Raw genomic sequence first — 21,308 nt, forward strand, 5'->3', positions numbered from 1 at the left:
TTGAGCTAGAGCATGAACAACGTTGTTAGCCGTACGCCTCATATATTGTATCGAAATGAATGATTCATCCTCAAACATCGCTCTAACTTCAGAAGCTACTCCGTCGCTGTGACTTAGATCGAAATGGTTATAAATGTAAGTTGTGAGATAAATAAAAAATTAAAGCCTAAACTTTTTGACACGAAAATTTAGTGTTCTAACAAGTGTTGTTAGCTGTTAAGCGGTGATTAATCCAATGCAAAACGAATGGAGAATTTTTTTTTTTTAAAAAAGAGTTTAATATATTATTTGAAAATAAAATATTAAAATTTTAATTTGGTTATTCTTTCTGGAAACAAATAAATATAGTTGGGGAGTATTGAGTTATAAAAGTACACCTCGTTTGTAGAGCCAAAACCAGACAACTACCTCGTTGATTAAGAAGCGAGTCCAGCGACAGCGTAGCTACAGTTGAACCACACGAAATCCGAACGAAGATAGACTGGAAAATGGAGCTGCCGGCGATGGAACACTTGGCATCGGCGATCGGAGTCTCTGTGCCTGTTCTGCGATTCTTGTTATGCTTTGCGGTCACCATCCCGGTCAGCTTCTTCCACCGATTCGTCCCAGGAGGACCTTCGGTGCGTCCACCTCTATGCGGCCCTATCCGGGGCGGTTCTCTCGTACCTCTCGTTTGGATTTTCGTCGAACTTGCATTTTCTGGTGCCGATGCTTTTAGGCTACGCGTCGATGGCACTCTTCCGAAAGTTCTGCGGGATTATGACCTTTTTCATCGCCTTCAGTTACCTCATTGGATGGTACTTTTCACTCTGCTTTATGTTAACGTCACAATTTCTTATTTTCCGGTTCAAGAGTTTGGCCGTTGGAGTTTTGGTGATGTAATTGGCTGTTCTATTTGGTTTTTTAAAGGTAGTTCGTTGAAAATTATTTGTTTTTTAGTTGAAATTGTTCGTGTAGTGTGCGAATTTATAATTATGAGTGGTTAATTGACTGCATTGCTTTTAAAAAGAGCATTCTTGGTTAAGTTGGTTGCTGAATTCATGTTTCCTTTACTTGGAAATTTTGATCCAAAACAATTCTCGGAAATTTGGTGACATTTTTTTATATGAAAGAAAATTATGTTTTTGTTACCTCTGTTCATTGATGCTAATGCATATCGTTTTACGAATTCATAGATTTTCCTTTTGATAAACCTGGGAGTTGGGGGCCACTTTAAGTCTTTGGTTGAACCTATTTTATGTCTTTATGAGGACAACATGTGTAATTGAGCATCATTTTGAGATATTTTCATTTCATTGCAAACACTCAAAATGTTTTGACCATTGGTATGCACGTATAGCCATGTATACTACATGAGCGGAGATGCATGGAAAGAAGGAGGTATTGATGCTACAGGTCAGCACCATCTCGATCAGTGTTTGTGCTTTCAGACTTTATACTTAATTACATCTACAATTCATCCAAAGAAATTGACCAAGTTAGTTGCGGAAGAACTGGATGTGGAAACTTTTAATGCATTGATCTTGCAATTATGCAGGATCTCTAATGGTGATAACACTGAAAATTATATCATGTGCCATTAATTACAATGATGGATTGCTAAAAGATGAAGATCTACGTGATGCACAAAGGAAAAATAGGTTGCTGAAGTTGCCATCGTTACTTGAATATTTTGGTTACTGTCTCTGTTGTGGAAGTCACTTTGCGGGTCCAGTATATGAAATGGAAGCATATCTTGAATGGACTGAGAGGAAAGGGGTATTATGTTTAAATTAAAATTTATTTAATGGTACCAATCCATGGTAGTCATCAGTAATGAATTCTAATTGCCTTGCCAGATCTGGAAACCTACAGAAAAGGGGTCGCCCCCTTCTCCTTATTGGGCAACTCTAAGGGCTGTTCTGCAAGCTGGTGTCTGTATGGGATTGTATCTGTATCTTGTACCACATTTTCCACTTACGCGGTTCACTGAACCAGTATACCAAGAGTATGGGTTCTGGAAACGATTGAGTTACCAGTACATGTCTGGTTTCACTGCTCGGTGGAAATATTATTTCATTTGGTCTATTTCAGAAGCTTCTATAATTATTTCTGGGCTGGGATTTAGTGGCTGGACAGATTCTAATCCACCCAAACCTCGATGGGATCGTGCAATAAATGTTGACGTATTAGGTGTCGAGTTGGCTAAGAGTGCTGTGCAGATACCCCTAGTATGGAACATTCAAGTTAGCACTTGGCTTAGACACTGTAAGTGAACTTTTCCTTCAAATTACATTCTCTTTTTTGGTCCGTAACCCAAATTATGAGGATGTCAAACTTATTTTTTTTTTTATCAGCTGGCCTGAATAGATATGCCATTCTTTATTCTTGGTTACTATTATTATTTTTAAGGGGAAGAAGCCATTACCATGTTATTTTCAGAAACTGCTAGGATGAACAAGCGACATAACATAGTAAAAGTAAAAACATAAGAGACGAACAAAAATTGACTAAGATTCAATTTGGATTTTTAATACTTTTTCAAATTTGATTAGAGAAAGAAAATGCTTGTCTATTTTGTTGTTAAAGAAACTCTTTATAGTGGTATGGAGTCTGATGTCATTTTTTAGAAAAATTTGTATTTGTAGTCTCTTGTTTTATTATTATGATTGTGACATACACTACTTTGAGGAGCAAATATGTTTACATGTTCAAATGAAAATGCTCGTGGACCAAACAGATGGTCCTTGACTCCTTATTGGCATTAGAGCTTCAAATTAACTTTATAATGGTTGTAGCTTTTTGTTATGACTGAGTTAATGCTTGTAGACAGTAATCACTTGTGGTCCACTGATAATCATCCCACCGTAACAGCATGCATCAGGAAATGCTTCAATTAATTCGACCTATCTGAAGTTTTGGGGAAAGACACTTGGCTAATTTGGATGATATACATGTGGGTGAGGGGTGGGTTAGGGGTAATAAAGTGAGGGAAGCAGTTAAAAATGTTTTCACTCTTTACCTGAGGATTTGGAGACAAACAGGTAAGGACATGCTAGGGACACACATTGATCTGCCGTGGTCCTGTAACTTCTCGGTTGTGTAAAAAATTTGATCAGATATATGAAAGTGGCTCTCAGCCTATGAATTTAGGTGTCAATCAACTAATGTTGTCTGTAACAGATTCTAGTTTCATACTGTTAGAGGTTTGTGGTTATGTTAGCCAGGGCCATAGGATACACGTTGATCCACAGCCAGCTTCTAATTTCTCAATTATGCGAAAGTCATGAATAAAGGGAAAGGGAGGACTTTCATCTGACAGATTAAAGGAAACAATTGATATTTTCTGGTACAGATTCTATTCTACATATGATCCACTGGCTAGGCTAGTAAATGTGGGAGTCCCTTTTTGATGGAGGCTTGTTGTTATGTTGATGTTTAACTGTTAATTAAAAATTTACTCTTCTTTCAGGTGTTCTGATTTTAATGCTCTAATGATTTTAGTCACATGAATACCTCTGTGCCAGACTAACTTGTGCTGTTATATTTAGATGTCTATGATAGGTTAGCTCAGAAAGGTAAGAAATCTGGCTTTTTCCAGTTGCTGGCAACTCAAACCGTCAGTGCAGTGTGGCATGTAAGCATGAATATGCCGTTCTTATACAAATTCTGTATGATGCCTTTGTGGTATGCTTTCATTTCAATTTTTAGTGTAAGTGAATGAGCACAGCTTGATATTGAGATTACTATCGCATCATTGTCAATAATTTTCACGTTTTGAGTTAGGAATGTCACTCGCTGTTGAACTTCATGATTTGGGTGATGATGGCTTTTGCAAGGTGGGTTACATCATATATGTGTCACAATATAAGACCATGCAGGTTAGGACCATGTATTAAAACAGAACGAGCTTAGTTGTAATATCAAAAGCTAATCCAACACAATTTAATAAATAATAATTGTAAGTTTCAAGAGAGAATAACTATCCTCCACACATATCAAAGTCTTGTATATAGGACCTTGTGAGAAAAAATATGAATGAAGAGATGTATACCCACCATGGATCACCATTCTGGCTCAACCATTTTCTTCCACACTCAATGGTCATGATGTATTTTCAAAAATAGTTAATCACTATGTTTCTTCCTCTCATCAGTATTCTACTTATTTTTGTAAGTATGCTCTTTGTGTGTTTGCAATCTTTCATTTCCATTTTTGTGATCCTTCTGGCCATCAGGTATTCAGGTGTGTTGAAGTGTGCACTCCTTGTTATTTCACTTGAGTCAAACTAACCCTCCATTTTGAAATTTCGAGTTTGATTCAAAGTATATTTGTACACATAAACGATATAAGTATTTCAGGGCAGACCAAAGATTTGTAATGCTGGTTGGGGCATGCTGAAGGGGTTAACTAAATGATCTTGAGAAGCGAAACATCTATTTTAAAAAAAATTGTGCGTAAAATTTTAAATATATTTTGGAGGGGCCTATTGGGTTCACCTTTGACATGTGTCTTCAATAATAAGTCTGTTCACTTAATTCAAGCGGCCTTTTTTTTTTTGTTTGGCAGTTTTATTGTTTAGCTAAAAAGTATAGCAGCCTGACTCAGCATCATTTCACTGTTTGACAGGGATTGTATCCTGGGTACATCATATTCTTTGTTCAGTCTGCCATAATGATTGCTGGTTCAAGAGGTACCATAAATTTGCTATGGTTTTCATTTGTTTGAGAGCTAGTCACATGCTTTTAATTACTTTCCTTACAAATCATAAATTTTTAGACCACCGCAAAGTTTTATGGCAATTACAAATTATTTAAGTTCCGAGCATGGGCTATAATAGTAGGGATAAATTAGTTGAACCATTTTTTAGTACCTACTGAGCTTGAGCTTCACGAGCAGCTAGTTAAGAGTTAAGACCACCTTGAGTACATTTAAATCTAGATTGAATGCTGGTCAGTGGTCAAGCTGTATCCTGATTTTTTTATTTTGTAATTTTAAATTTATTGAAATTGTTACTGGAGCTGTGTATATGCCCAAACACACAGGGTTTTTTTTTTTTTTGTCTTTTTAAATTTGATTCATAAGGACAGAAGATCCAGTTACTTTTGTGACATAGTAGTTATTAAGGTTGCAACGCGCACCAAGTATGCACACGAGCCTTGCCTTTGGGCTGCGCAAGGGCACACACCTCTTGCTTAAGGCATGTGCCTCTGTGATGCCAGTGCACCTCGGATGTACCAAGGCGCACTGTCTTGGGCCATGTGTGACTGGCGCCCACCCGAGCGCAGCTTTGACAACTATGACTGAACTTGTTAAGCAGTTTCATGATTGACTGTCTTCATTCTATGAACTTAGTTTCTTGATTGACTTCATTTTACAAACAGTTATTTACCGATGGCAACAAGCCAGCAAATCATCTGTATTCAGAAACATCCTTGTATTGGTGAACTTCGCCTACACCCTTATGGTTCTGAATTACTCCAGCGTGGGTTTCATGGTTAGTCCTTTCCCCCATTTTCGTACATCGCTTTAGATTGTCAACGATAATGCATGCATCTTAAATCTATGATACTCTGCTGTAAACAGGTTTTAAGTCTGCACGAGACACTAACTGCGTATAGGAGTGTTTACTTTGTTGGAACCATTGTCCCAATAGTTGTTTTATTGCTTGGAAAAATCATCAAGCCAGCGAGGCCAGCCAGTTCGAAAGCTCGGAAAGATGAGTGATACATGAATTGCTTTTTGGATGTTTAAGGTCTTGGGATGAGATTAGGTAATGAAAAATAGTTGGATTTCTTGATGTTTAAGAGCTTGGGATGAGCCGTTGGATCGTTGAACATAATTTAAATAATCGGTTTAGTCTTTAACTGATCTAACGTTGTGGGTCAGCTCAATAGCGGAACCGAGCTCAGAAAGACAAAACCCCTCCTTTTGCTGGTGCTGCTTTTTGTGTGTGTGTGTGTGTGTGTGTGGATATTCTCTAAATTCTTTTCTTAGTTTATATTCTCAACAAAATCATTTTTTATCAACACACTACGAAAATATGTATGTTATATTATAATTCAAGAAATAAAATATCTATTACTTTAGAAGTATTTTATCAATATAGTAATAATTTCATTTTCCCAAATTAAAACTATATTGTTTCCAAAACTCTTCCCCCAAAATTTCTCAAATAAAAACCAAGCACTTTGTAAGTTTTGGCAAAAATTACTGTGAGACAGTCTTACGGGTCGTATTTTGTGAAACAAATATCTTATTTGGGTTATTCATAAAAAAATATTACTTTTTATGTTAAGAACATTATTTTTTATTGTGAATATCGGTAGGGTCAATCCATTTCACAGGTAAAAATTCGTGAGATCGTTTCACAAGAAACTTGCTCGTATGTTTTTTGGTTTGGGTATGTTTTCCCTTCCCTCCCAGGTTTAATTCCATTAACTTTAAATTTGTTCCATTATCAAAATAATTATCTGATTATCACCATATTAACCCAATAAAGTATACAACCCATATGTAAATTATAAAAAAAAATAAAATAAAGTATTTATTGACAGTAGAAACATCATCAAGCACAAACTTAACAAAGCAAACTTAAAAACGTAAATAAAAAAAAAATTAACCAAAAAATAATTGGAAATGAAATGCCTCTCTAACATTCCATATAGATGAGTTGTCATTATATTATATAACAATCCAAAAAGTCAAGAGAACGATAAGTTTGTGATTTGGCGCAACACTTGAACGCGGACGCTGCTCTTCTGAAGTGCTAGCTCAACATACAGCGACATCAATCGAACTACTCAATTTTCCATATTTGTATGTCATACTAAGTAATTTGTTACAAAGGAAAAACAAAACAAGGTACCAAACGAAATCAACGAGCGTGATTATTGGATTCTTTTTTAGGATTTAAAAAAAAATTACCAAGGAATTTCAAATTTATTCATTTCTGCCATTGGGTCTACCACGGGCCAACATGTATCGAATTCGGGAGAGGATTCGTTAGGGAGAGCAATTTCACATACTTTTGGTGGGAAGACTTACATTTGAAAATTAAAATATAGAAACATTAAAAGAATTGAATCGAATTTTTTCATCATCGTTGCCACCATACCACTATTCCAATATGTTTCCGGTTTTTTCCGATATTTTTTATACATAAAATTTTGTCTTATTTCTGGTACCCCGGTGCTCTATTTGTTAATATTAGCTCAACTATGATTAAAAAATTCTAACTCGGATATAAATGAAAATCTGACTCCGCCACTGCGTAGAACCAATATGTCGCCAGCGCCCAGCTAGTTATGTCTTCAAACATGTATGCCTGAAAAATGGCAGCTGGATAGCTGACTTTGCAGCCATTTTCCCCCCAATAATAAAATCCAAACTGGACCACTTCTCATGCGTAGTTGAACCAAGGTCGGAGCCATGTTCGAAGTGAAGGGGATAACATTTTTAATTCATTATATATTTTAATATTTTTCAGGAGCTGCAACAATACAATATCAAATTAGGAGTACTGGAAAATCTTTAGTAAAAAAATTTAAACAATTTGCCCACTTTGACTTGTATATGGCTCAGCCACTGGCCGAAGCAAACAAAGATTGTTTCTATCATGTACAGTCTTCCACTGCTCATGCATGTGCCTAAACCCCTTGTGTAGTTCTTCTCTGAATTCCATCAATGAACTGGCCACAAACCCCACCACCTTTTCCTCATCATGTTATCAATGGATCAGTCCCATGGATTTTTTATCTTCTTATTTGAAATTAGGATAAGTATCAAGACATCGAGGGCGCGCGACGGCCGTGAGTATAATCGATAGTTATAGTTTGAATAGTTTATATCATTAATGTGATACCGCTTTGAGTTATATATATCATAAATATTTGAATCGGTTAACGAGGGGTTACAACAAAGTTTGTAGCTCATCGTGCGGTCACGCAAGCATTGTGATCGAAGCACGATAACATAATAGTTCAAACGAGATATATAATAACTTGCTTGAATATACCAATCTAACGGTAATATGACATTGAATATGATTTGAGTGATAGTTGAAGCTTGGATTGATAATTTAGGTGCTTAATTGAGAAATAATTTTTTGAAATTTTAGATTTTGATGTTTAAACTATCATTGACTATTGGAATCTACGTTTAAACTAGATGAGTATGTCTTTTGTGAGGATGTCTCAGATATCTATTTGTGAGACGGATCGACTCGATCCATATAGAATGAAAACCAACAATATAATTTTAGTATAAAATGTAATATTTTCCATGAATCGAGTCGAGTTGGAGACTCGTCTCACAAAAATTGAACCATGAAACAGTCTCGCATGAGTTTTTGCGGAAACTAAATAGATATTAGGGAAAAGTATCAAATCAAACTGGAAATTTTATATTCGAAATCCCCATTAATTTAACAAAAATATTGAGAAAAAGCCTTTTAATGAATTTTCTTTCACAAAAAGGAAAAAAACTCGTGTGATACGGTCTCACGGTCATATTTTGTGAGACATATATCTTATTTGGGTCATCTATGAAAAAGTATTATTTTTTATGCTAAAAGTATTACTTTTTATTGTGAATATTGGTAGGGTTGATCCATCTCACAGATAAAGATTATTCGTAAGACCGTCTCACAAGAGACCTACTCCATAAAAAAATATTCATTTGGTCAATTCTCTTATTTGCGTCCTAATTTAACAATTTTAAATGTATTACTATTTAAAAATGTATTGCAATTTTTATTTTTCCTTTAAAATATAAAATTAATGGAAACATTTTTACAATCTTGTTATCATAAAATAATTTTTCAATCAAATTAAGAGAATTTTAGTCAAAGTTTGTATTTTTCCAAATATATTAAGCAAGGGAAACAGTAAGAAAACAAAACATGAGTATTTTGGTATGAATATTTATTATTGTAATAAATTTTTAGATAGCACTTTTTTTTAAAAAATAAATATTTTTTATGGTAAATTTTCGTAGTTATTAAGAAATAATAGGTGTGACGACAATGGACAAAAACTAAATTAATTTCGATGTAGGCACTCGGAGCTAATTATGTAAAAGGCAGATTTAATTGCCTCTTGAAGGAAAAAAAACTATTCAAATTCCATCCATAAATTTTTTTTATAAATTTTATTTAAATTGTAATTTTTGCTCTAACACCGGAGACTATAATCATTTTGTAGATGAAATCAACAAGCAGTCTATATTAAATGCAAAGGACTATATATGAATACGAGGTATTGAATTTGTGTTGGGTGTAATAATTGTCCCTACTTGGTAGAACGATCGAACCGTGGTACTTGAGCTGCTGTGCAGTTTAAAAGATTTGAGTTGCACCATTACCACTAGCTATAGCTTTTAGTAAAGCGTCTATCCTACAATTTGAGTTTCCATGTAATTGCAGACTAACGAATGATAGTTTGTTTTATAAATTATTCTCGTATATCGAAAAAATGATGGAATTTTAATAAACTTGGTGAATAAGGTCAAAAGAAACCATAACTTTGATTGAGTTCGAGTGACGCAAACATTTGTAAAGTTACACAAAGATGGATACTTCACATAGCAGTTCACTTGTGATGTTTCCTTCAACATTGTCATTGGAATCTTGAAATGACTTCAAACTAACTTTTTGAACTAATAATTATCTCAGATGCTGACTAAACGTAGATACACTGAAAGACCGTATTTTTGGATTATTTTATATTGAATTTTTTTTTTTTATGATATGGTCAAATGATAGCTCTTGGATCATAAATATATATGTCAACTTCCATAAAAATATGATAAACGCACGTGATCTAATGATATTGGAATATTGAGAAAAATATTCTTGGGAAAAAAAAAAGGCATAGACCAATTCCACATTACTCTCATTTGTCCCAAATATATGATACATTTTCCATATTTAGTATTATTTTCTCTATTTTTTTTTCCGATTTACCTTCATCATTAAATATTTTAACTAAAGTTTACATTATATACATTTAATTGCTGCCATTATTCAAGTTTATTATTCATATTCCAAAGTAAATGAATAGTCACACTCAACTAAAACTGTATATATAACACACCATAGGGATAATATCGAGGGTAAATGGAGGTGCCTCGGGTAAAAAATTCAACAAGACAACAGTAAAAAATAAAAGTCTTGTTTTGATTTTTCCAAACAGTACAATTAAATATGAAAATTTCAGTAATTAAAAATTATATTTTTAGATTTAAATAACTTCAATATAGAAATTTTTTGTATTTTTTTTATGTGTGACGTGAATTTACACCGCGTCTAGTTAATAATTTGTCCACCTATTAAATCCTCAAAAACCAATATAAAAAACCAAGCTTCCTCCATACAATTTGCATTGACAATTTCTTAATAAATATTAAGGTCTGGTTTTCTCGAGTACGATGAATAAAGCCAACATGTTGATAATGAAGCCTAAGGTCACCGGAGTTTCATTCCCATCTCCGGTCAAGTGTGGTGGCTCACCCGGTGGACGAGGTGGCTGCGAGGCGGCTGCGGGGCTGGAGGTTAGGCCTTGTGGAATGTATGTTCAAAAGAGGACCAAAGACACAAAACCTTGTGTTCCTAATATTACGGTCAAAGTGAAATATGGCTCGTATTTTCATGAAGTGACCCTTAGTTCTCAAGCAAGTTTTGGTAATTTGATCCCTTGCCCACTATTTCATTCCATTTTTCGTTTCTAAATTTGAATCAAGATGGCAAGCCAATAGCTTATTTTACTAAACATGGCGATGAATGGCACTGCAGGGGAATTAAAGAAAATGTTAGCAGGGAAGATTGGATTGAATCCACAGGATCAAAAGCTGATGTTCAAGGAGAAGGAGAGGGATTCAAAAGCATTTCTTGATGTTGTTGGTGTGAAAGATGGATCAAAGATTGTGCTTATTGAAGATGAATTAAGCAAGGAAAGAAGGATTCTTGAATCACGCAGGAATGCCAAGATGGAGAGAGCAGCAAATGACATCGCAGCCATTAGATTGGAAGTCAGCAAGCTTGCAAAACAGGTATACTAATTCGAAATCGGTAAATTCCAACAACTTTTTTCCCTAACAATTTCTCCTAACATTATATTAATCATTCTTATGATAAAGTTTTTTTTTTTTTTTGTTCTTGATGTATTGGTAGGTGGCATCAATTGAATCAACAGTTAAAAGCGGCAAGAAAGTCGAGGAGCTTGTTTTATGGAGCTTGACTGAATCATTGATGATTCAGTTGATAAAATTGGACGGGATATCTGCCGATGGAGAAATCAAATTGCAAAGAAGAATGGAGGTAGATAGCTAGTTACAATAATCTACTTGCTAGAAATATTTGTTTCTTCTTAATTTGATTTAAATATCGGAGACATGAAATGTTCTTGTACGTAATTGCTATATGATTTTTAGGTGAAAAGGGCGCAAAAGTACATTGAAATTCTCGATTCACTGAAGCCAATGAACTCTGATATTCTAAACAAACCGAGACAGGAAAATCTCCATGAACAAAGCAAACCGAGAAATTTCGCTCTTAGGAATAAGTGGGAACGAGTGGTGATAACAACAGAATGGGAAACATTTTGATTTCATATATAAGTCATCTAAGTGTAAAAGTTGAATCGGCGTCTCCAGTTAGCGATCGGGTTTATTCCACGACTTGTTGTTCATGTCATATATATCATGTAGCTAACGAAATATACCCCTTCGAAATTTACATATGATGCACTCCATCCACGTTATTTAGGAGATAATGCATGTGGATTGTAAAGTGATATATATATCGTTCCAATGTGTATATTAAAAATGGTCTATATACAATGGTTTTATTTTATATAAAGGAATAAAATAGGTCTTATAAGTTTTGGATTCGTAATTTAATTTTCTTTATTTCCATAGCTAAAATTTTGTAATTTATTTTTCTTTATTTCCATAGCTAAAATGGGATTAGATGTCCTTTCTTCTTTTCTTTTTCTTTTTGAATGAAATAATGCCATTTATTAATAATAATAATAATATTATTATTATTATTTGAAAAGTAATGGCATATTTTATTGTTATACTTGACATCCTATAAAATAACACTTGAGATAACCGAAACCCAACTTTTTTGGAAATATTAAATTGTTCTAGAGCTAAATATCCGGGATTAAGATATATAGATATAAATATTGGGATATTCGGTTGAGATTTTGTTAAAATTAAAGATAAGGAAAATTAAATTCATCTATCATTTTTACCAATATTTTAAAAAATAAAAAATTACAAGTTGGATTTGATTATTTTTTTTAAAAAAAGACAATTTTCAAATTGCAAGTTCCATTTCTTGTTTCAAAATAAAGGATTGAAAATTTTAAATTTTTACTAAACATTATGATCTTTTCTCAACAAATTATTTTTTAATTTAATTTTTAAGTTAGGATCTATGAAGTTATAGATGCAAACTAAATTTTTTTACAAAATAATAAATATTGTCGAATATGTTTTTATGCACATTTTTTGGTAGACAAACTATATTGACTCGTATATACTAATCAATTAATTGAATTAAGAAAAAAAAAATCTAGGCTTAAAAAAATTATTGAACGTAAATTTAAATTCGATCTACAATCTAAATTAAACACGAATAAAATAATATTTAACTATATCAAAATTAGATAAAATAGTTGATCAAATACCGAATTATAAACAAGTATGACAATTTATTAAAACAAAGGGTAATCATTCTTTTTTATTTTATAATTTGCACATATTTGATTTTTAACATAGTGATCAATAAATCGAAAACGTCACTAAAACATCATTTTAAATTAAATAGGTTCTAAAACGATAGTATATAAAATTGACTAAGACGAAAAATACCAAAGCCTAATAAAATAAATTTAATTGCAACCGAAAGTTATCCATTCCAAATCCTAAAACATATACCTATTTAAACCAAAACTGACAAATGTTTTTTTTTCCAAATAAAAAAATATTATCAAGGCAAGTCCTTGACAACGGTGATACCCTCGGACATCTCAACTTTAGCATCCTTATTCTCATTCTCATCAGTAACAAACTTCTTCCAGTAGGAGTGACCCTTCCATATATCGGCCATTTCCTCGATCGGAATGCCCTTTGTCTCCGGGAAGTATTTGATGATGAAACATGTCATAAGAAACACAAAGCACGCAAAAAAGACGAACAAAAAGTACCTCAAATGACATAGCATCATCGTGAATATTTGGGCTATGACAAATGTGAAAAACATGTTCACACAAACATTGACACTCTGTCCCGCAGATCGAACCTCGAGTGGCAAAATCTCGCTCGGCACCAGCCATCCCAACGGCCCCCAGGACCAGGCAAAACCAGCTATGTATATGCAGATTGTTACAACCACCCCAGTCGCAAACTTTCTCGACAGTTCAGCCGGGTGCCCGCTTAGTCCAAACTTGCTCGCAATACAATAGGTTATAATAATCTGCATCAATTTTATTTTAATTGTTTTTTTAAAAGAAAAAATGTACATTTCATGAATGAAAGTTAAAATAATAAAAGATTACCTGACAGACAAACATCTGTGCCCCGCCTTCGATAAACAGTGACTTCCTTCCAAAACGGTCCGCAGATAAAATGGAGACAAGGGTGGCAACAGAATTCACACCCCCGGTGGCAACAGAAGAAATCAACGAGGCGTTGTTTCCAAACCCCATAGTTTTAAACAAAACAGGAGAATAGAACATGAAAACATTCATTCCGGTGAATTGTTGGAAGAAGGGAATAAGAATAACAAACATAAGTTGAGGCCTATATTTCCTTTTACACAGATTTAACCAAGGGTTCTTTATTTTCTTGGATTCGATGCTAGCAGCCACTAGATCATTGAACTCCTCATCAACGTCATGGACTCCTCTGATTTCTCTCAACCTTGTTTTGGCTTCCTCTTTCCTATCTCGTTCAATCAGTGAGTTGGGTGTATCTGGGAGGAACAACGACCCCATGATGAAGATCAAGGCAGGTACAGCGGCGCCACCTAAACTGATACGCCACCCGTTTTTGTGCGACGCTGTGAAATAGTTCAAAGCATATGCAGCCAAGATTCCAACGGTAATGGAAAGTTGGAAGCAGATATTCAATGCCCCACGATATTTGTATGGAGCCATTTCGGACAGATATAACGGTGCAGACTGCGACAGAGATAATGAACGGAAGATTAGTTCACGGTTTATGCATAGAATTTAATTCGAAAAACTATACCTGATTGGCGAAACCAATGCCGAAACCGAGAAGTGTACGACCCCCGACGAGCATCTTTTTGTTGTAGGCAAATCCGTTGACCATAGCACCAATGAGGAAGAGGCCACCTCCTAAAAGCATGGAGAGGCGCCGCCCAAAAGCCCTAGTGACTTTGGAGGCGACAATGGACGCCAGCAGGGCAGCCAAATAAAGGGATGAAGTGAAAAGTGTCAAGATTGGATCGTTGAATTTGCAATATTGATTAGTGCTTCCAACGTTCAGTTCCTCCTTCCTGTACACCTTGGGAAAGAATTTCTCCAAGAAAGTAGGCATAGATGTCACCCCACCTACACAAACCAAAACGTACACTCCAGTAATTGTTAAAAAAAAAAACATACAAAAACATTTGGTATCAAATTGTTTCGTTAACATTTATTCTAAAAATTTAGTTTCGATGCTGAATTTGTAAGCGAAAATATTCATTTTCTGAAAGCAAATTTACTGACACAATCGAGTATCATACGATCATGGTTACACATAAACAAATATGGATTACCTGAAATTCCAATATCGTAACCAAAAATCAGGCCTCCCGTTGCACCAACAAGACACGTGAGAAGAACTTTACAGGTGAGTTTGCCGGGGTAAACCTTACGACTTCCCGTCACAATCATAGGGCCGCCCATTTTTTCTATTCACGCACAAATATTTCTGAAGAACTATTCGTTAATCAATGCAAATGCAAATGAACGAGCCTTTTTATTTATAAAAGATATTTCAGATAATATCGATCGATTCCAATCTTATCGATTTATTTAACAGAATATCTAAACATCATAGATTTTGGATGATACGATTTTTTTCATAAAAAAGAAAAAGAAAAAGATGATGATATTTTCTTTAGATTGTGCATAAACTTTTGATTTTCTAATCTAATCTAAATGTCTACATAACTTAACTACGAAAATAATTATTCTAGAAAACTAATTACACAAGCACGTAAACGTGAATAGGGTTACTAGTTATTATTTATAAATTATTTATTTATTAATAAAAGTATGCATAATAAATGTTAAAAATTGTATCAATTACCAATGTTAAAAATCGTACCAATTTTTTTGGTAATAATTTCTACTAAATTTTTTAAAAATAAACTGAAAAAGGTTTGACTAAAAATTTATTTTCATTCCCACAAAAAAAAAAATAATGTTTGAATTTAAAAAAATTTGTATTGATAAGATTTTAATTTTTATAATCAACAAACTCTATCATATCCGATTTTGTTATCAGATATTTAAATTTAACTTGACAATCCAAATTTTACTGTATAATATAACTTATTTATTTTAAAATTTTACTCAACACTTAATAAAATAATATATTGTTTTTAAAATTGTATTCTTTAAAAAGGTCATAATGTTTAGTAAACATTTAAAATTTTCGATTTCCAAATCCTTGGAATTTTTATATTGAGGTCAAATTCGAATCGATATATATATATTTTTTTAAAAAAACATAGTGTAAAGCTAAACAGAAGTAAAAAGCATAGATGTGAATTTCATTTTCCTTATCCTTAATTTAACAAAATCTCAACCGAATAGCCTAACTATATTAGTATACCAAGATCACAGAATATATACAAATCTTAATCCCAGTCATTAAACTTTAGAAAAAAATTGATATTTCCAAAAACTTACTTTTTGGTTATCGGTTCCGATTTAGTGGGTATGTTATGGGTAGTAAGTTACATATTTAAAATTGTAATGTAAGATATATCATATTTTTAAGTAAAATAAAAAATTTCAGTATATTTCCAAATTAATAATGAATTAATAAATAAAACATGACAGTATTATTTCATAAAAATATCTAAATATCATAGATTATGTACTTTTCTATAAAAACATGTAACACGTGTACAGAATTATTAGTTACTATTATTATTAATAAAATTGCACATAATAAATGGTAAAATTGTATGTTTATTAAAACGAACAAAATCCAATTTTTTTTGGAATAATTTCTAATAAATTTTTAAAAAAATTGAAAAGGTTTAACCAAAAATTTAATTTCATTCCCACTCATCACCATAATAAAAAATAATGTTTGAATTTAACAAACTGTAATGATAAGATTTGAATGTTTGTAATTAACAAACTCTATCATATCTGATTTTAATATTAATAATTTAATAGCACAATAAATTTTACTGCATAATCTAACTTAGTTTATATTAAAATTTTACTCAACACTTAATAAAATAATAATATTGTTTTTTTAATTTTTTTTGATTTTAAAAAGAACGTGAAGAAAATTAAATTTTACTCAACATTAAATATTCAAATCGAATTTCTTTTGTTTTAAAACATAATATAAATCTCAACAGAAAATCTATATGAATAGAGGAAACCGAGAAATTTTGCTCTTAGGAATAATTGGGAACGAGTGGTGATAAGAACAGAATGGGAAACATTTTAATTTCATATATAAGCCATCTAAGTGTGAGCTGAATCGGCGAATCCAATTAGCGATCGGGTCTTTCCCAAGATTTGTTGTTCATGTCATATATATCATGTAGCGAACCTAAATATACCCCTTCAAAAGTTACAAATGATGCACTTCATCCACGCTATTTAGGAGATAATGCATGCGGATTGTAAAGTGGTATATATATATCGTTCCAATGTGTATATTAAAAATGGTCTATATACAATGATTTTATTTTATATAAAGGAATAAAATAGGTCTTATAAGTTTGGATTTGTAATTTAATTTTCTTTATTTCCATAGCTAAAATTTTGTAATTTATTTTTCTTTATTTCCATAGCTAAAATGGGATTAGATGTCCTTTCTTCTTTTCTTTTTCTTTTTGAATGAAATAATGCCATTTATTAATAATAATAATAATATTATTATTATTATTTGAAAAGTAATGGCATATTTTATTGTTATACTTGACATCCTATAAAATAACACTTGAGATAACCGAAACCCAACTTTTTTGGAAATATTAAATTGTTCTAGAGCTAAATATCCGGGATTAAGATATATAGATATAAATATTGGGATATTCGGTTGAGATTTTGTTAAAATTAAAGATAAGGAAAATTAAATTCATCTATCATTTTTACCAATATTTAAAAAATAAAAAATTTACAAGTTGGATTTGATTATTTTTTTTAAAAAAGACAATTTTCAAATTGCAAGTTCCATTTCTTGTTTCAAAATAAAGGATTGAAAATTTTAAATTTTTACTAAACATTATGATCTTTTCTCAACAAATTATTTTTTAATTTAATTTTTAAGTTAGGATCTATGAAGTTATAGATGCAAACTAAATTTTTTTACAAAATAATAAATATTGTTGAATATTTTTTTATGCACATTTTTTGGTAGACAAACTATATTGACTCGTATATACTAATCAATTAATTGAATTAAGAAAAAAAAAATCTAGGCTTAAAAAAATTATTGAACGTAAATTTAAATTCGATCTACGATCTAAATTAAACACGAATAAAATAATATTTAACTATATCAAAATTAGATAAAATAGTTGATCAAATACCGAATTATAAACAAGTATGACAATTTATTAAAAACAAAGGGTAATCATTCTTTTTATTTTTAATTTGCACATATTTGATTTTTAACATAGTGATCAATAAATCGAAAACGTCACTAAAACATCATTTTAAATTAAATAGGTTCTAAAACGATAGTATATAAAAATTGACTAAGACGAAAAATACCAAAGCCTAATAAAATAAATTTAATTGCAACCGAAAGTTATCCATTCCAAATCCTAAAACATACCTATTTAAACCAAAACTGACAAATGTTTTTTTTTTCCAAATAAAAAAATATTATCAAGGCAAGTCCTTGACAACGGTGATACCCTCGGACATCTCAACTTTAGCATCCTTATTCTCATTCTCATCAGTAACAAACTTCTTCCAGTAGGAGTGACCCTTCCATATATCGGCCATTTCCTCGATCGGAATGCCCTTTGTCTCCGGGAAGTATTTGATGATGAAACATGTCATAAGAAACACAAAGCACGCAAAAAAGACGAACAAAAAGTACCTCAAATGACATAGCATCATCGTGAATATTTGGGCTATGACAAATGTGAAAAACATGTTCACACAAACATTGACACTCTGTCCCGCAGATCGAACCTCGAGTGGCAAAATCTCGCTCGGCACCAGCCATCCCAACGGCCCCCAGGACCAGGCAAAACCAGCTATGTATATGCAGATTGTTACAACCACCCCAGTCGCAAACTTTCTCGACAGTTCAGCCGGGTGCCCGCTTAGTCCAAACTTGCTCGCAATACAATAGGTTATAATAATCTGCATCAATTTTATTTTAATTGTTTTTTTAAAAGAAAAAATGTACATTTCATGAATGAAAGTTAAAATAATAAAAGATTACCTGACAGACAAACATCTGTGCCCCGCCTTCGATAAACAGTGACTTCCTTCCAAAACGGTCCGCAGATAAAATGGAGACAAGGGTGGCAACAGAATTCACACCCCCGGTGGCAACAGAAGAAATCAACGAGGCGTTGTTTCCAAACCCCATAGTTTTAAACAAAACAGGAGAATAGAACATGAAAACATTCATTCCCGTGAATTGTTGGAAGAAGGGAATAAGAATAACAAACATAAGTTGAGGCCTATATTTCCTTTTACACAGATTTAACCAAGGGTTCTTTATTTTCTTGGATTCGATGCTAGCAGCCACTAGATCATTGAACTCCTCATCAACGTCATGGACTCCTCTGATTTCTCTCAACCTTGTTTTGGCTTCCTCTTTCCTATCTCGTTCAATCAGTGAGTTGGGTGTATCTGGGAGGAACAACGACCCCATGATGAAGATCAAGGCAGGTACAGCGGCGCCACCTAAACTGATACGCCACCCGTTTTTGTGCGACGCTGTGAAATAGTTCAAAGCATATGCAGCCAAGATTCCAACGGTAATGGAAAGTTGGAAGCAGATATTCAATGCCCCACGATATTTGTATGGAGCCATTTCGGACAGATATAACGGTGCAGACTGCGACAGAGATAATGAACGGAAGATTAGTTCACGGTTTATGCATAGAATTTAATTCGAAAAACTATACCTGATTGGCGAAACCAATGCCGAAACCGAGAAGTGTACGACCCCCGACGAGCATCTTTTTGTTGTAGGCAAATCCGTTGACCATAGCACCAATGAGGAAGAGGCCACCTCCTAAAAGCATGGAGAGGCGCCGCCCAAAAGCCCTAGTGACTTTGGAGGCGACAATGGACGCCAGCAGGGCAGCCAAATAAAGGGATGAAGTGAAAAGTGTCAAGATTGGATCGTTGAATTTGCAATATTGATTAGTGCTTCCAACGTTCAGTTCCTCCTTCCTGTACACCTTGGGAAAGAATTTCTCCAAGAAAGTAGGCATAGATGTCACCCCACCTACACAAACCAAAACGTACACTCCAGTAATTGTTAAAAAAAAAAACATACAAAAACATTTGGTATCAAATTGTTTCGTTAACATTTATTCTAAAAATTTAGTTTCGATGCTGAATTTGTAAGCGAAAATATTCATTTTCTGAAAGCAAATTTACTGACACAATCGAGTATCATACGATCATGGTTACACATAAACAAATATGGATTACCTGAAATTCCAATATCGTAACCAAAAATCAGGCCTCCCGTTGCACCAACAAGACACGTGAGAAGAACTTTACAGGTGAGTTTGCCGGGGTAAACCTTACGACTTCCCGTCACAATCATAGGGCCGCCCATTTTTTCTATCACGCACAAATAGTTCTGAAGAACTATTCGTTAATCAATGCAAATGCAAATGAACGAGCCTTTTTATTTATAAAAGATATTTCAGATAATATCGATCGATTCCAATCTTATCGATTTATTTAACAGAATATCTAAACATCATAGATTTTGGATGATACGATTTTTTTCATAAAAAAGAAAAAGAAAAAGATGATGATATTTTCTTTAGATTGTGCATAAACTTTTGATTTTCTAATCTAATCTAAATGTCTACATAACTTAACTACGAAAATAATTATTCTAGAAAACTAATTACACAAGCACGTAAACGTGAATAGGGTTACTAGTTATTATTTATAAATTATTTATTTATTAATAAAAGTATGCATAATAAATGTTAAAAATTGTATCAATTACCAATGTTAAAAATCGTACCAATTTTTTTGGTAATAATTTCTACTAAATTTTTTAAAAATAAACTGAAAAAGGTTTGACTAAAAATTAATTTTCATTCCCACAAAAAAAAAAAATGTTTGAATTTAAAAAAATTTGTAATGATAAGATTTAATTTTTATAATCAACAAACTCTATCATATCCGATTTTGTTATCAAATATTTAAATTTAACTTGACAATCCAAATTTTACTGTATAATATAACTTCATTTATTTTAAAATTTTACTCAACACTTAATAAAATAATATATTGTTTTAAAAAATATATTCTTTAAAAAGGTTTAGTAAACATTTAAAATTTTCGATCCTTCCTCCATTTTGAAAAAAGGAATGGAACATGTAAAAATAATTTTTGAATTTGATTTCCAAATCCTTGGAATTTTCAAATTCAGGTCAAATTCAAATCGTTTTAAAAAAAAACATAGTGTAAAGCTAAACATAAGTAACAAGAAGATATGTGTATTTCATTTTCCTTATCCTTAGTTTTAACAAAATCTCAACCGAATAGCGTAATTATATATTTTACCAAGATCACAAAATATATAAAAATCTTAATCCCAGACATTATATATTAGAATAAATTGATATTTAAAAAAAAACTTGCCTATATCGGTTCCGATTTAGTGGATATTTTATGGGTATTCAGTCACATATCTAAAAATACAATGATATGGCATATTGTTATGTAACAATAAAAAATTTCAATATATTTCAAAAATAATAATAAATAAATAAATAAAACATGCCAGTATTATTTCAATAATAAATGGAGGAAATCAAATCTAATTTGACCTACGAAAATAAAGAAAATTAAATTTTCATACCCACTTATAACACCTATTTCTAATATATT

At 32.5% G+C, this 21,308-nt stretch overlaps 4 protein-coding genes across 4 annotated transcripts; 2 read left to right on the top strand and 2 right to left on the bottom strand.

Moving 5' to 3' along the window:
* Positions 1-363: 363 nt before the first annotated feature.
* Positions 364-5,916, top strand: LOC140832103 (lysophospholipid acyltransferase 1-like). The gene is given in 9 exon segments (XM_073195922.1): positions 364-620; positions 622-797; positions 1,340-1,395; positions 1,538-1,758; positions 1,839-2,247; positions 3,531-3,616; positions 4,609-4,672; positions 5,364-5,476; positions 5,566-5,916. Coding segments are annotated over 9 exon segments (1,398 nt in total). The 5' UTR covers positions 364-488; the 3' UTR covers positions 5,707-5,916.
* A 4,430-nt stretch (positions 5,917-10,346) lies between these two features.
* On the top strand, positions 10,347-11,844 carry LOC140831569 (BAG family molecular chaperone regulator 1-like). The gene is made up of 4 exons (XM_073195310.1): positions 10,347-10,660; positions 10,772-11,028; positions 11,150-11,296; positions 11,410-11,844. Exons 1-4 carry the CDS (start codon positions 10,408-10,410, stop codon positions 11,581-11,583), a joined length of 831 nt encoding a protein of 276 aa, XP_073051411.1. The 5' UTR covers positions 10,347-10,407; the 3' UTR covers positions 11,584-11,844.
* A 1,058-nt stretch (positions 11,845-12,902) lies between these two features.
* LOC140831570 (sugar transport protein 1-like) lies at positions 12,903-14,906 on the bottom strand. The gene is made up of 4 exons (XM_073195311.1): positions 14,774-14,906; positions 14,239-14,564; positions 13,545-14,168; positions 12,903-13,462 (listed from the first exon to the last, which is right to left on the bottom strand). Exons 1-4 carry the CDS (start codon positions 14,901-14,903, stop codon positions 12,977-12,979), a joined length of 1,566 nt encoding a protein of 521 aa, XP_073051412.1. The 5' UTR covers positions 14,904-14,906; the 3' UTR covers positions 12,903-12,976.
* A 3,060-nt stretch (positions 14,907-17,966) lies between these two features.
* LOC140832104 (sugar transport protein 1-like) lies at positions 17,967-20,016 on the bottom strand. Its single transcript, XM_073195923.1, has 4 exons — positions 19,884-20,016; positions 19,349-19,674; positions 18,655-19,278; positions 17,967-18,572 (listed from the first exon to the last, which is right to left on the bottom strand). Exons 1-4 carry the CDS (start codon positions 20,011-20,013, stop codon positions 18,087-18,089), a joined length of 1,566 nt encoding a protein of 521 aa, XP_073052024.1. The 5' UTR covers positions 20,014-20,016; the 3' UTR covers positions 17,967-18,086.
* Positions 20,017-21,308: the final 1,292 nt, after the last annotated feature.

Source organism: Primulina eburnea, chromosome 5, assembly GCF_022965805.1.
Source record: "Primulina eburnea isolate SZY01 chromosome 5, ASM2296580v1, whole genome shotgun sequence".
NCBI classification, from domain to species: domain Eukaryota; kingdom Viridiplantae; phylum Streptophyta; class Magnoliopsida; order Lamiales; family Gesneriaceae; genus Primulina; species Primulina eburnea.

Coding starts and splice junctions, on each gene's coding strand:
- LOC140831569 (XM_073195310.1), top strand. CDS start 10,408: ATGAATAAAGCCAACATGTTGATAATGAAGCCTAAGGTCACCGGAGTT. Junction 11,029..11,149: donor TCAGCAAGCTTGCAAAACAG/GTATACTAATTC, acceptor ATGTATTGGTAG/GTGGCATCAATTGAATCAAC. Junction 11,297..11,409: donor AATTGCAAAGAAGAATGGAG/GTAGATAGCTAG, acceptor TATGATTTTTAG/GTGAAAAGGGCGCAAAAGTA.
- LOC140831570 (XM_073195311.1), bottom strand. CDS start 14,903: ATGGGCGGCCCTATGATTGTGACGGGAAGTCGTAAGGTTTACCCCGGC. Junction 14,565..14,773: donor TTACGATATTGGAATTTCAG/GTAATCCATATT, acceptor TGGTTTGTGTAG/GTGGGGTGACATCTATGCCT. Junction 14,169..14,238: donor GCATTGGTTTCGCCAATCAG/GTATAGTTTTTC, acceptor TCTCTGTCGCAG/TCTGCACCGTTATATCTGTC.
- LOC140832104 (XM_073195923.1), bottom strand. CDS start 20,013: ATGGGCGGCCCTATGATTGTGACGGGAAGTCGTAAGGTTTACCCCGGC. Junction 19,675..19,883: donor TTACGATATTGGAATTTCAG/GTAATCCATATT, acceptor TGGTTTGTGTAG/GTGGGGTGACATCTATGCCT. Junction 19,279..19,348: donor GCATTGGTTTCGCCAATCAG/GTATAGTTTTTC, acceptor TCTCTGTCGCAG/TCTGCACCGTTATATCTGTC.